The sequence below is a fragment of the Meleagris gallopavo genome, chromosome 15 (assembly GCF_905368555.1).
Source record: "Meleagris gallopavo chromosome 15, MGAL_WU_HG_1.1, whole genome shotgun sequence".
In the NCBI taxonomy this organism is placed as follows: domain Eukaryota; kingdom Metazoa; phylum Chordata; class Aves; order Galliformes; family Phasianidae; genus Meleagris; species Meleagris gallopavo.
In genome coordinates this window covers 10,891,376-10,904,890 of record NC_139418.1, presented here as the reverse complement: position 1 = coordinate 10,904,890, position 13,515 = coordinate 10,891,376, and the positions used below count along the sequence as shown (strand labels likewise).

Here is a 13,515-nt window from a genome sequence, read left to right as displayed (position 1 = left end):
CTCAATCTGTAAACTGAAGATAAGCCCAGAAGTGCCATCCCACAAAAAAGACCTCCCTTCATCTCCCTGACTGCAGTAGCTTGCTCAGCATGAGGCTGCAAGAAACAAATGTTTAATCAACAGATTGCATTAACTGGCAGGAAATTGCCTTGAGCAATGAGTTCTGGCAGGTATCTGGTCTCTGTAAGAGACTGTCATCTTCAGAGCAGACATGAAACCAATGTGAATCTGCTTTGTGCTGCTACAGCCAGAATTAGACACCAGCCTGTAGATTTCCAGTAGCTGGGGCTTGCACAGCCTACTTGTTTAAATCCCAAACAAGCATGCCTGTGTTTGCCTCCTGCTCCTTTATTCATGGAAAGCATGCACTTTGAATAGCTAGTTTTTCTCTTTTCCAGCACCATAAAATTCCCCCATGCTTTGAATCTTGGTGGCCACAACTTATCTATCCCTCCACCTCCTGCTCAGCACCAGGCTTTTTTGGGCATGGAATAAAGGCATACAGCACACACCATGTGCACATCTCTTCCTACCTTCAATCTCAGACGCATGGGGGGATGCTTGCATTTTTAGAGGTATTTATTTGCTGTGCTGGGAATGTGGCTCCTCCAGCTGATTAGTGCCATCTTATGTTCTGAAGGCCTTTCCCTGCTGTAACAGGAGAGCCCTGTGGCTCCAGCACAGCAGGGCATTGCAGAGAGGAGGGCGGTGAGGAAAGAGGAAAGACAAAAGGACATCTTGCAATACCCCCAGGGGTCGACTAAACCTCACAGCCTGTGAAAGTCCACTCCCAGCCCAGCTCACTTCCTCAAAGAGCATCAAATTTACCACCAAAGCATAAACAAATAGAAAAGAATCCTTCACATCTCATAGCGCACCAGTCCAGCTCATTCCTCTTCTTCATATGTATAAGTTGGGTAAACAGGAGAGATCAGTGAGATGTTGTCACCCCAAACCTTAGCAGTGGCCTTTATCTATTATCATTCTGGGACAGTCACTGCCAGGTTTCCAGGGAAGCTCAGCTGTGCAAATGCTGACAGACCCAACTCACTGCTTTCATAGGAGCACAGAACTTAGATCCTTGATGGAGGAAAAAGGTATAGAAAAATGCAGCATGATTAGGTATTTCTTTCCTGTCATACGGCCCACCTCTGCAACAGCTGTAGATAAAACTGAATGCCTCTTAAGCTTGGATATGAAAATAACATCGTGTAAAGGCCTCAAATGTTCACACAGCTGGCAGACCACTAGAACACATCATAAAGCATGGAGTTGGTCATTAGAGGGGTTATCAGCACAAGGAATTGATGAACTCAGAGGAGAAGATGATTTTGGAAAGCAGACAGAGCAGAGCTGTGATGGCAGCTGCAGCCACACAGACTGCTGGAGCTCTCAGGGTGCCCCAGGGCAGCCATCGCACCTCCCCATAGCGACCGGCCTCTGGCAACATCAGTCACTGCCCCAGATCCAGCTCGGCGTGCAGCACGCTGGGTGGAAGGGCCTGTGCCTTGGCAGGATCTGCTCCACAGAATGCTCTGGGATACAGCTCCAATCCAAGCAGGGAAGTCAAACGAAGCACTAGTGGCTCGCTGCCATAACATACAGATGGCTCGAGACTTTCTGCTAATGACTGGCGTGGAGCAGCATTGGACCCACTCCCGGCTGTCAATGATATCATTGTTTGAAACAAAACCCTGCTCTGCACACGGCCATGTACAGCTGATGTTCTGGATCAGAGCATCTCCCTTTCACCACACCAATACACAGCACCAGGGAGGCCAGGCACCTCACACGAGGCAATGGCAGAGAGTTTGGGGAAGAACCCAACCACCTCAGCAGGCAGCATCCCAGTGCTCTCCAAAACAGTATATGGAAAAAAAAAAAAAAAAAAAGCCAAGTGGTCCAGGAAGCTCTTATAAGAAACACCAATTCTTTTGACATCTTTTTTCCCTGTCCATTTCCTCAAATCACCATAAATCTCCATAAATCTGTCCAGCTTGGCTGCCAGCATCTGGAGGTGGAGGGAATTGATTTTCCCAAGAAAGCTGAGACATTAGATTTCCATCTATGATTTGTGGTCCCACTCCATTGCCTTTCAGCAGGATCCAAGTAGGGTAAGAGAGGGAATTATATTCCTCACTTCCCAGCCCTTCAAACATTCCCTCAAGTCAGGATTTATTGCGAGAACCTGAGAGTGACCCCATCACAAACACCTCCAAAATGTCACCCCTGACAATGCAAAGAGCCTGCTGTCTGTATCCATCACTAATGGTGAATCAGGGATTTCACCTCCCTGAAATTATTTAGCCAAAACCTGGCACTGTTAAACCACTGAACTCCAAAGTTTTCTCTTTGTGTCAGCAAATCTCATCCAGAAAAATCATAGAGCTCTTAAGCTCCCTCCCTCAGGAGCTGTGCTGATATATCTGAGATCATGTTTATTGTGCAAACAGCAGCAGCTTGGAAGGAATAAGTAGATTCCCAGCCCTTGAACTAAACTACCTATTTGCAAGATCTTGGAGAACACCACAAGCTACTAAGCACTTTCAATCCCTTTTGTCATCTGCATCATCTGATACTCGCTGTTTAAATCACATTACAGGACCTAAGCAAAATTTGCCACATAACCCCCAGTGGGAGCTATAGAACGTGCCTGGAGAGGAAAAAGGAAATAAAATAAATAGAAAATTAGTTGATAGTGAATCAGAGAGAAAAGTTAAAGGATTCAATTTCCTCTTCCTCCATACACTGCACAGAAATCACTGAATATCCCAGGAGAATCAGAAGGCTGAAAAGCAGTGATGGCTTCCCACGTCCCACCACTCTTTTTCTGATGACTCCAAGAGACCTCAGAGCAGGATAAACTCTACTTCCCTCTCTCACATAACCCTTAACCCCCCATGCAGGAAACCTATTAGACACTGACAGCGTGTAGCCCATCAGTGAAATAATCTCAGATATCCTTCCTGCTTGGGAATGGGCAGCAGCCTCCCCTTTTCCTCGCTTGGTTGGGAAGGGAGGCCCTGGAAATGAGAACAAGCAGGAAACAGTGACACACAAGTGACATACAGAGCCATTACCAGACTGCTGAGGGCATCAGCCAGGGCTGGAGCAATCATCAGCTACCTGGACAGGGCCAGGAGAGCTTGGAAGTGATACTGCTCCTTATCACATCCAGCAAATAACCACTGGATTGCTTCAGAGCACTGATCAGATGAGCTCTGGGCTTTCTTTGCTCTGTCCTCATGCAAACTCTGCACATCTCCACCAGCCCCACGCACGCTCTGCCCCCCACAACCATGGATGCTGTGGGAGAGCAGCAGCCAACACACAGCTGTGTTCCATATTTCTATGGTATTTAGGTGAGAAAAAAATTCACACAAGTTTCTGCTGCACAAATATCAGCTCATCCCTTGGCCAGGAAGAAAAGGTTCACACCAGGCAGCTTTACCACACACTCAAGACTCTCAGCATCTCCTCCACGCTTGACTCAAAGCTGCTTTTTATTAAAAAATGCCTTTAAGCCACTTCTTATCCAATGTTTGCAACTCAGATTCTTTTGCTCCCAATCCCCAGCCAACTTTAAAGCTGTTTTATAGGCATCTTTCCATATATTTGTTGTTTGTGCAGCTTTGAGCTTTCCAGTCCTGCAGCTGCAGGACGTGGCTTTGGTTCACTTAAGAGAAGCGTGAATTGTTCAGGGAATATACTTTTGTTATTCCTCAGAAACATGACATGGTTTTGTGACCTCTACTTAGAACTGCGGTGTGGTTCCTTCTTTGTAATAAGTGCCCAAACAGGAAATAATGCAACATTATGTTAACTGCTAATGCAATGATTGTATTCTTAGATATATGAAGCCCAGATCCAGATGGTGTGGTGGTCTTTCAAAAGTCAGTTTTGTGCTGTTTTGAAGAAGTATATGCAATAATTTCTGTGTTTCACCCCTGCAGATGAACACCATGTCCTTCTTATATTGAATATGAAATCAGAATCTTAATGTGACCATTTCTTCCACATATTGGAAACAGCAGCCTGTTTCACTGAAAGCTACCGTGTCCCTACAACATACACAAACAAAAGAATTATCTATATGGCTTTTTCTCTCACTTTTCCAAAGCAAGATCGCCTTCATCTCTCCAGAAGGACTGATTAACAAGTGTGCATGCAGCCTAACCCACCAGCTTTCTGGAGCCCCTCTACAGGGGTCAGTGAAATGACCCAGACCTCTGGGGATCTTCTTAACTCACAAAGTCCCAAGTAGCTTCCTTGCAGTTGTTTCACTCACTGCCAAGGGAACATGAAACCAGAGCAGCCAGGTTTCAAACTGCTCCAATGGATGGACCCCAGTAGAGAACGGCAGCTCCTCTTGCATTGCCTGAGTGCCTGACAGACTCTTTAGGGAAGAAATCCCTGTTCTGTCATCACTCAGCACCCCAGTGTGATCTCTGGGTGCCAGGAGCAGCTCCATGCTGGACCCCATGGACTGCAGTAAGGAGTGACATTCCTCCACTTCCCATATAAGTGCTCTATAGATGCTAACGATGACAGCATCCACAGGGCTCCCATGCACTTCATGCTCTTCTGCCTCATCATTTCTCTTTCAGACTGAGAGTCTCTGAACTACTTCTGCACCTCTTCAAGTCTGGGAAGCGGCGGCTCTCAGAGCCTTTCTAATCATGCTCACAGACCTTCATTTTGGGATGGTGCCATCACATCTCCTGAACAAGGACTTGAGAACTGGAAAGTCTCCCACATGAAGTGCTGCTATCCATGAATCATTTGTATTCTCCACAGAATATAAGAGCTCCAAACCACTTGCCCTATTTCTGCAGTCCTCGTAAAGGGATTGATCCTGCAGTGGAAGCGTGTGTGCACTTCAGTCTGTGTATACACATCTCAGTGAATGAAAATATATCTCAGGAAATAAACACAATGGAAGCCCTTTATTCTTATCATCGTGTTTACCAACACCAGCAGCAAGTCTGCTTGCACTGGAAATAGTCCAGCCCTGCTCCCTCCAGGCACCTGGCTGTTTTGTCACCAGCGCAGTGACATAATTCTGGAAGGAACCCCACTTCTGCCATGCCAGAAGGGAAATTCACCTTTGCAGTTAGTGCCAAACGTTAAGACCAACAGCCTATCACCAGGGAGAGCCCTTGCAGGCTCATTGCCTCCAGGTTCAGCTCACTGCTAAAACTGTCACCTGCAACAGATATTTTCCCTGCTTTACACAGGACCAAGCTGGCAGTGCTTATGCTGCCTGCTCTTTAATCGTTCTATTTTCCCAGCTGAGAGATGCCGAAATACAGACAGCTAATGGCTTGTTCTGTTTAGTCCTACACAGGTGTACAACTGAATGGGAAACATGTCCAGGTTTTGCAGCTCTAAAATTCCCAGTAGCTTTTATACCAAAAGCTTATATTACCAAAAGCACCCAGTAGGATACACATTCCTTGCATCAGCTATCAGTCTATGCTGCACACAGTGTCAAGAAAAATCTGGTTTTCCTCTAAGACACCCCAAATATAATTTAGGTTCACGTACTGCCATCAGAGATGAGATCCTCTGATATTTCACTCTTTCAGGAGGAAAGCTGAGCCCCTAAGCTCTGTAGCTGGATGTCCATGCAACACATTTAAAATATAGGAAGAGTTATTATTTGAAGGTAAATATTCCCTCTACTAGTTCTAGCAGACATACACTGGGTTGTGTTTCTATAGATAACTCTTCAGATCAATGTAAAATTAAAACACTAACAGTACTGCTTAACAAAACAAGCTTATACAGCTAAATATCTAACTGCTGTTCCACCACTGGAAACTAATCCAGAGACATGGGGCAAAGCCTCCAGACAAGGGTCCTTCAACTTAATTTTCCCTCCTGTAGTGTCCGCTGGACTCCTTACACATCATGCCCTACACTTTCACATGGTTGCTGGATCATGCCCAAGAGGAGGCTGCATTTCAGTTAATGCAAAAGCATATTTTCAGTGTATTTCAGCACGAAGGGCACTAATGGAATAAAAACAGACCATTTGTCCTAGGAAAGAAAAAGCAGCATCTCTTCTTATCACAGCATTAGAGGCACAGTGAGTCATTTGGTAAATAGTGCGTTCTGCATCAGCAACATCTTCCGGTTAATGCAAGAATTGTGATATAAATGTAAGTTTCCAGACTGCAGACCAGGTCACAGTCTGCTTTTTACTGACAGCTTTCTTGAAGTGAACACTGTCTGATTAACACCAGTGAGGACTCAGACCTGGGATAACCTTGACATCCAAAAAAGTACTTCCTCATCCTGCCTTTATAAAAATCCTGTTAAGTCGGTGGAGGTTTTCCTGTTGACTTCACTGTAATCCTTATTCATTGCTTTAGTGAGCAGAAGTCAAACTGCAGAGCAAAGCACACTTACCCATTTTTCTCTAAGTCCAAGATGAGCTCCTGGCCTTCTGCCTGTATCCTAACTTCAGCTCGGAGTGGATGCTGCATGCAAGAGACAGCGCCTGTTACTCATGAATCATCACCACTATGAACACATCCAGAAAAACAAATTGTTCCCCTAGATATTGCAGCTGACCTTAAAGCACTCCTTGCCTTCTTCCACAGGGGAAGGCTGTAACCTTCATTGCTGGAGAGGAGAAGCAATGGCACTAGATGCACTGCTGCATCCCCACAGCACAGCCAACTAACAGAGAACTGGTAAGCAGCACGGCTGTGCTGCTAGTGTGCTGCATCTGAGCCAGTGGCCCCAGTCTCCCACGGGGAGGGATGGGCTCAGATGTGGCAGTGAGTCCTGGTGCTGGAGTGCTTGGTGTGCACTGAGCCCATTCATGGGCACACTGTGGTCAGGACTGCATCATGGGACATCTCAGTTTGCCCCTGAGGTTTACACATTGAACAGATGAGCAAGTTCACCAAAGCTTCCTTTGTCGTCCCAGCTGAAAAAGGCTTTTTTTAGAAGCCTATTTCAGGACAAGAGGAATTATGCCTCTTTCAGAGATTTACACAAAATTCCTTTCACCCTAGAAATGCCAGTAAGATGCAGGCAACAGGATCCCTTAGATGTCTTCAGACTCCTAGTAGAGTCTGGGGGACATTATTTCACAGCTGCTCTTGTATGAGTCCCAGGCTGCAGAAACCATGGCAGCAGCTTTCCTGAGAGTTCAAGCACAGCAGCCAGAGCCCCAGTCTGCAACCCACAAATAGCCCAAAGCACAGCCCTGAGCTAGGATGCAGGACAGCTGGATGAGTTAACACCATTACTAGAGCCGATAGAAAGGAGCAATGCAGACAGCAAAAGCAGTGTTAAAAATATTAATTAAATAAGTCAAGGATAGAATATGTTTGCCAGAAGCCCAATGTGGAAGCCTCTGGATTTCTTTATGGTTTACCTCCCTGTCAAAGCAGGGCTAGCTGAATTCAGGTTTCTGAATGAGCTTTTCCTCTCAAAGGAAATGCATGAATAAGCCGTCTGATAAGAACAGACTTCTCAATTCACCTAAATTGTGTGCCAAAAAAAAAAAAAAAGCTATGAAAACCAGTGAGAGGCAGTCAACCTATGTATTTCCTTATTGAGTGTCAGAGGGGATTCTGCAGAACAGATCAACTGAAAGCAACATAAAGCAAAGCTGAGTAGGATGCTCTGTTAAAAGGCTGTCAGCCCTGAGGTATGTTTGGGCATCACTCTGTCAGCTCCAGGTTACAAGCTTCTCTTTTCATCAGCTCCCTGCTCATAGTCTGGGTTTTGTCCATCTGTCCTTCAGTTTCCAGGGCATTCCATCAGGTGATGCAAAACGAGTAAATACCTTAATGTATACAACAAAGGATAATGCCAAGGGGCTGAGTTTTAGTTCACTAAATTACACACTCAGTCCACCACAGAGTGGGTCTGCTGTTTTGATGTAAGCAGTTGCAGAAGATGTTGCCTTGGCCTTCACTAGGGGATTTGAGTGTCTCTGTGACTGTAACGTCTCTTCATCATTATTACTAATAATGCTTTCCTTCACTCAGTTTCAGAGTCCATTGATTGCCATGTAACAGAACTATCCCAGCTGTACATAAGCTTTGCTAACATGGGTTTGGGAGCCAACAGGAATCTGCTCGAAACAAACCAAGTAAGACCCCTGAGACACAGCAACTTTATGTAAAGGCAAATGCTGTCCAGATGTATTTGTATCACTATCAATAACAGAGAGAAACAAAACTTCCAGCCTATGTTGCAAGAACATTTTTTAGAGAATTAAGAGCATGAGAAAGCCATTGCAGCTTTTTTCCTTATACAGCACAATGGAGTTATAGAAATTCCTATCATATGGAAAGGACATTAAGCCCAGAATAACAACAGTTACAGGGAGCTGCCATAGTTTTCTTTACAAAAATGCTGTAGCTTTCCTTTTTCTGGTTCACAGTTTAAGCAACCTTATCTGGATTTTCCCCTGTCATAATTTGATACCTTCATGATATCAGCAGCACAGATGCTAGGAAACTGTGGTTGGTTTGTGGTTGACATTCAAGTCCAACATCCAGCAGTTCTCAGAACGGCTGCAGATAGACCACTGAGAGCATAAGATAAGTGGAGAAAGGTCTGTACTCACACAGGGCACAAGACACAGGTGGTCTGAAAGAGCTGTGGATGCCCCATCCCTGGGAGTGCTCAGACTGCATGGGGCTTTGAGCAGCCGGGTCTGCTGGGTTGGAGTAGGTAAGCTTGGAAGATCCCTTCTAACCCAAAACATTCTGTCACTACGATCTGCACCTGAGCTCTTGAGTGTTTTTTTTTATTTTATTTTTATTTTTTGGCGTTGTTGTTGGGTTTTGTTTATTTGTATGAGGTTTATTTATATATTTTTAAGGAAAACACCCTCACAGCTGTGGTCCATCTCAGTTCAGTGAAAGCAAAGCTTTAAAGTAGGTCAGAGAGACGCGATCGGAAGCCTCAATGGAGGGCAGCAAGGACGCACGTGTAAAGGAGCAGCATGCCGAAAGCAGATAGCCAGCTCGCCCTGCGTTCCCCAGCTTTCGGGAGGGATGCAGCGGCACCCTGACTGCAGCCGACTTCTCAGCCTCATCGCAGAGCTCAGCTTAGAACACACAGCCGCACCGCGGGGGCTCGCAGGAACCGCGGCCTCATCCCTGCACCTAGCAGCGCTCCGCAGTAGCTCGGCGTAGAACGGGGCGCCCAGCCCAGCAGCACCGCACCCGACCCACCTGCTCTCCGCCCGGGCTCCGCAGCGCGTCCCAGCTCAGCACCAGCACGGCGGGCTGCGGCTCTGCGCCACCAGCCTCTGCGCCTGGGGATAGGGAACAGGAGGCGAACGGCTCAGCACCAAGATAGAGAACGAGAAGCTGGGAGGAGGGGAGCAGGAGGAGATAGATACCCTTACGTCCCAAGCCCCGTGCCATCCCAAACCCATCCTCCCCGAGGCTCATGCGGCAGAACGAACGCACTTGTGCCCCCCGCCCCGCCGGTGCCCAGCCCGATGTCCCCGCACTCACTGCGCGGCGGCTGCAGCAGCAACGAGAGGGCGATGCCGCACAGCAGCCCCCGGCCCCGCATGGCTCCAGGCTGGACTCGGCTCGCCACCGCACCCCTCATATATAGAAGCTCCCGGCTCGGCTTTCTCCTCCCACCCGTAACACGCCCTACAGCTCCTGCCTGTTTCTTCCTCTCTCCACTCCAGCCCCGGGTGCTCGGTGGGAGCTTGGGCTGCTTTCATGCAAAGACCCTCCTGTCTTTCCCTCCTCCCTCCTTTGTCAGCGCAGAAAGCCGTCGCAAAGGCAGCAAGAAGGGAGGAATTGCTGGAAGGAAGCAGGCGCATCGCCTTCAAGCAGCTCCCAAAGGAGCTGTGCTATGACATTGTTTTTTTACTGCATAACCCAACCAAACTCTCCATGGCTGAACCCACGCTGCCAAAGGCATCCTAAACCGTTTATCTCTCTGGAAATTAATTGTCAATGGGCAGCTGAGGGAATAGGCTGTGATTTATGCTGATTTTGCAGAAGCAGAACCAGATTCACTGCTCCTCTCCCCTTAAGACAGACAGAGGGGCTGGAAGGAGCACACACAGTTCATGGTCCCTGCTCATTCTATGAAGCTCCCAAGCAAGTATCCCTTGCTTCTTTTGCACCCTTCAGGGCTGACCCATGGGCTGACTCCCTGCACCATCCCTTTGCCAGCTCTCTGCCATGAGGATGATGCTGGGCAGCATTGACTCAGGCTTGGTGACACTGGCACAGGGATATTGGTGAGAAAGGTGCTGGCAGCCTGGCAGAGCATGAGCTGGTTAACAGCACAACCACTGCCATCTCAAGGTGCAGTTACACCAACAAGGCTGTGAGGGAGGATGATTGCATTTTTTGTGGGCTTGGCTCTGAACAGCAAGAAAAGGCATTGCCTGTTGGTCATACACTTCAGCCATTGGTCTGCTTTATCCACAACACCCTTTCCATTCATCTCTGTACTTAATGTGCCTGTCAGTGAACCACCAGGAAGGAAAACCAGCGTAATGAACAGGGAGAATCTGCACCTGGCTACACTGCAGAATAAACTGCTAAACAAGGCCAATAGGAAATGAATAATGTGTTTACAATTGAGAATAATAGTAATGATTTTGCCTGTGGTCCAGTGGTTTATATATACTACTGAAATCATTGGGCTTTCTTTAACTGAAGATCTTTGCTGTGATCATTGTGCCCACAGGAAATGCCATGCCATAAATGACTTTATACCTCACCCACAAACAGGTCACAAATGTCCTTCGCACAGATAATTCAGTTTCTCAGGGTGGAAATCCAGGGACCAAATCAGCTCTTTGAATCCCATCAAGTATCTTGAAAGGAAACCCAGAGCTTTCTGTGAACTCTCCCATTAATTTGTAGCTGCCTGTAATAGAGAAGAAAACAACGGCACTCTTGCCAGTGCTTTTATTACAAAGAAGTAAAAATGTAACCCAAATTTAGACAGCTATTCTGCTTTCATCCCTGCATGACATTTCTGTCCAGAGAAAAATAATATTTGATGAGGAATACCTACACTTGCACTGAAGGATTGTCACAGATCTTCCCAGTATGACGAATTTTCACGGGGCTGTTCCACCTATTTCTCAAAAAGATCAGCTCAAAAAAGCTTAAAATGAAATAAAAGGAATGTATCTTAAAATTGCTGCAATAGTTGGGCCAATAACTGCTGCTTAGCTGCTTGTGATTTTGGTCATAATTCAAGTGTCATAAAAATAAAGTATATGCAGCATTTGCATTTGCTGTATAGTGATATTTTTATCTTTGGATTTAGTAATATGAGAATTGATATCTTAATTTATAATCAGCAGTAAGGCCCTCTATAAAAATATAACCACATACTGTGCTATCGTTATAAATAGTTTAATCTATATTTATATGATATATCGCTTACACTGCTCAGGCATTGTTGCATGGAAAGCTGCAGGTATCCCAGCCCTATAAGCTGTGCTCAGATGCTGTAATGCTAACTGCCTCTGGCACAGCATGACTCAGATCCTGCCCTGGACCCACTTCTTCAAAAAGCTCTTAATGGGATGTTTGCTTGATTCACAGAGCAAGATCAAGCTTTCTGTTATCTGGGAATTACACAGACTCATTTCCCCCACAGTCCCAATTGCCTGGTTAGAAGTATCAGCTGGGAATGTGGTGGTCTGTTCCCTGGTGCCTTATCTGTCCGTGACATCTCCTGTGACCAAGGCAAGGATATACCTATCAGCAGCAGCTCCTGTGCAGCACACAGGGTGGGGGTGCAGTCATTCGGTCGGTTTGGAAATTGTTTCCATTTGCCCCAGTCAGAGCTGCTGAGCACGCTTTTACAGCATGGTTTCTGCACTAGCTCTGCACTATGCAAGGTGGTTTAACTCTTCAGGTTGGCTGCAGGCAAAAGGTGATGGTTCTCCCATTCCATTTGTTGTAACTTAGAAGTATACTAAGAGTTAAGCTCATAGAAAGATAGATTCAGAGAGGAGAGAAGCCTGTGAGGGAAACAGGCTTACACAGGGAACGATTTGAGTGTGTATCAAACTGAGAACTCTGTAAAATTTCATTTGAACTCCTTGTTCAGAAATAAGGAAGGCTGATAATGAACCACCATTAAAGCCTCTTGAAATTGGAGAAAGTGTTACCAAAAAATCTTGGTAAGTGAATGTGGATGACATTTTGTCCTGTGTCACCTCAGCATTTCTGATGCACCAATGGTAAACATCTTGGCTAACTTGAATCGCGTGTGAAGTCTTCCTTTTTTCAGAACATTTTTCCTCTTTCAGATCACTTGAAATGATCAAAGGAGGAAGGCTGTGAATCAGTGAAGGGAACTGGTGATGTAACTTCATTATTTCAGGCCTTAAGAGTTGAGAACAGCTTTGGCTGAGCAAAGGATCTTCTGATTAGCTTTGTTTTTCCACCATCCGAGCAGGATAGCAGGAATACTTGGGAGAGCCTTAGAGCAGCTGCCTGCCAAAGAGGGAGAAGCACTGTAAGATGATCAGGTACCACACAAGGGCTTGTTCCAGTATGCTGTTACTGAAATACTGTCAAAGTGCTCTTTCCATTTTTATTTTTTTTTAAGGGTGGGCCACTGCTGCTAATTTTACTTAATTCCTACAAAGAAATGAATAGATCAGTATGTGGCTGTATATACTGACACGTTGCATCCTTTCAACTATATTTGTATATTTAAAGTACTGCAGTTTTCTCCACTACAAACTTTTCCAATAGTATTTGTACCAAAGTAGCAAATGCTTATAAGGAGGGGAACAGGTTTAATGACATAAGGGCTTCTAATGACCCCAGCCCATAAAAATGTCCAATAACTCTGGAGAAGAAAGTAATCTCTGCAAAAGCGTAGCCACAGGCAGTGACCACAATGAGAAGCACACTACTAAAAGTTGTTAGGTTATTCTAGCAGCAAGAGGAAAACAAACTTCAGAATCGTAGACTAGTTTGGGTTGGAAGGGACCTATAACACCATCTATTTCCAATCTCCTGCTATAGGCAGGGACACCTCACACTAGGCCAGGTTGCTCACAGCCCCAAATATCTTTAGAAAATCTTCATCTGATATTTTTCAAACTGTGAAGCACGCAAGGTGATTTTTAGTCTGGATTAAGGTAAACAGCAGAGAGAGCTGGTTCTAATGCTGTATCTGCAGACACAGATCCTGTATGTCTGATACAGGACTTGAGCTCTAAGAGGAAAGGCAGGAAAATCAGTCTTACATTTTGTTTCCAGTTAAGAAATTCAGGATACATTAAGCTTCAGTCTTCTCTTCTTATGGTCTTTGTGGTATTAAACAGAGGAGACTTCCATCGAGGATATGATAATGTGTTTTCCTAAATGAACAACAAGGTCTCATTAGCAGGTGGACCCAGCACAGCAGATGCTGAATGCCTCACCCCACTGAAGCTCACACACAGTTCTGGTTTCACAGGAAAACACAGGATACAACTGACACTGAAATCAGTTCGATGTTCATGTTAAAATGAAAAACTAGGGG

General features: G+C 45.7%; 1 protein-coding gene and 1 long non-coding RNA gene across 2 annotated transcripts in view; one reads left to right on the top strand and one right to left on the bottom strand.

Moving 5' to 3' along the window:
* Nucleotides 1–9,931, bottom strand: part of ADAM19 (ADAM metallopeptidase domain 19) — a 29,111-nt gene extending 19,180 nt beyond the window's left edge. The window contains exons 1-3 of the mRNA XM_010719020.4: nucleotides 9,498–9,931; nucleotides 9,210–9,292; nucleotides 6,415–6,485 (exon numbers count right to left, since the gene is read on the bottom strand). Coding sequence (XP_010717322.2) covers nucleotides 6,415–6,485; nucleotides 9,210–9,292; nucleotides 9,498–9,597 — 254 coding nt within the window. The 5' untranslated portion in view covers nucleotides 9,598–9,931. The remainder of the gene's footprint in view (nucleotides 1–6,414; nucleotides 6,486–9,209; nucleotides 9,293–9,497) is intronic.
* On the top strand, nucleotides 8,055–11,256 carry LOC146543338 (uncharacterized). The gene is made up of 2 exons (XR_014886518.1): nucleotides 8,055–8,703; nucleotides 8,855–11,256. It is a non-coding gene; the product is annotated as an uncharacterized LOC146543338 (long non-coding RNA).
* The last annotated feature ends 2,259 nt before the right edge of the window (nucleotides 11,257–13,515 follow it).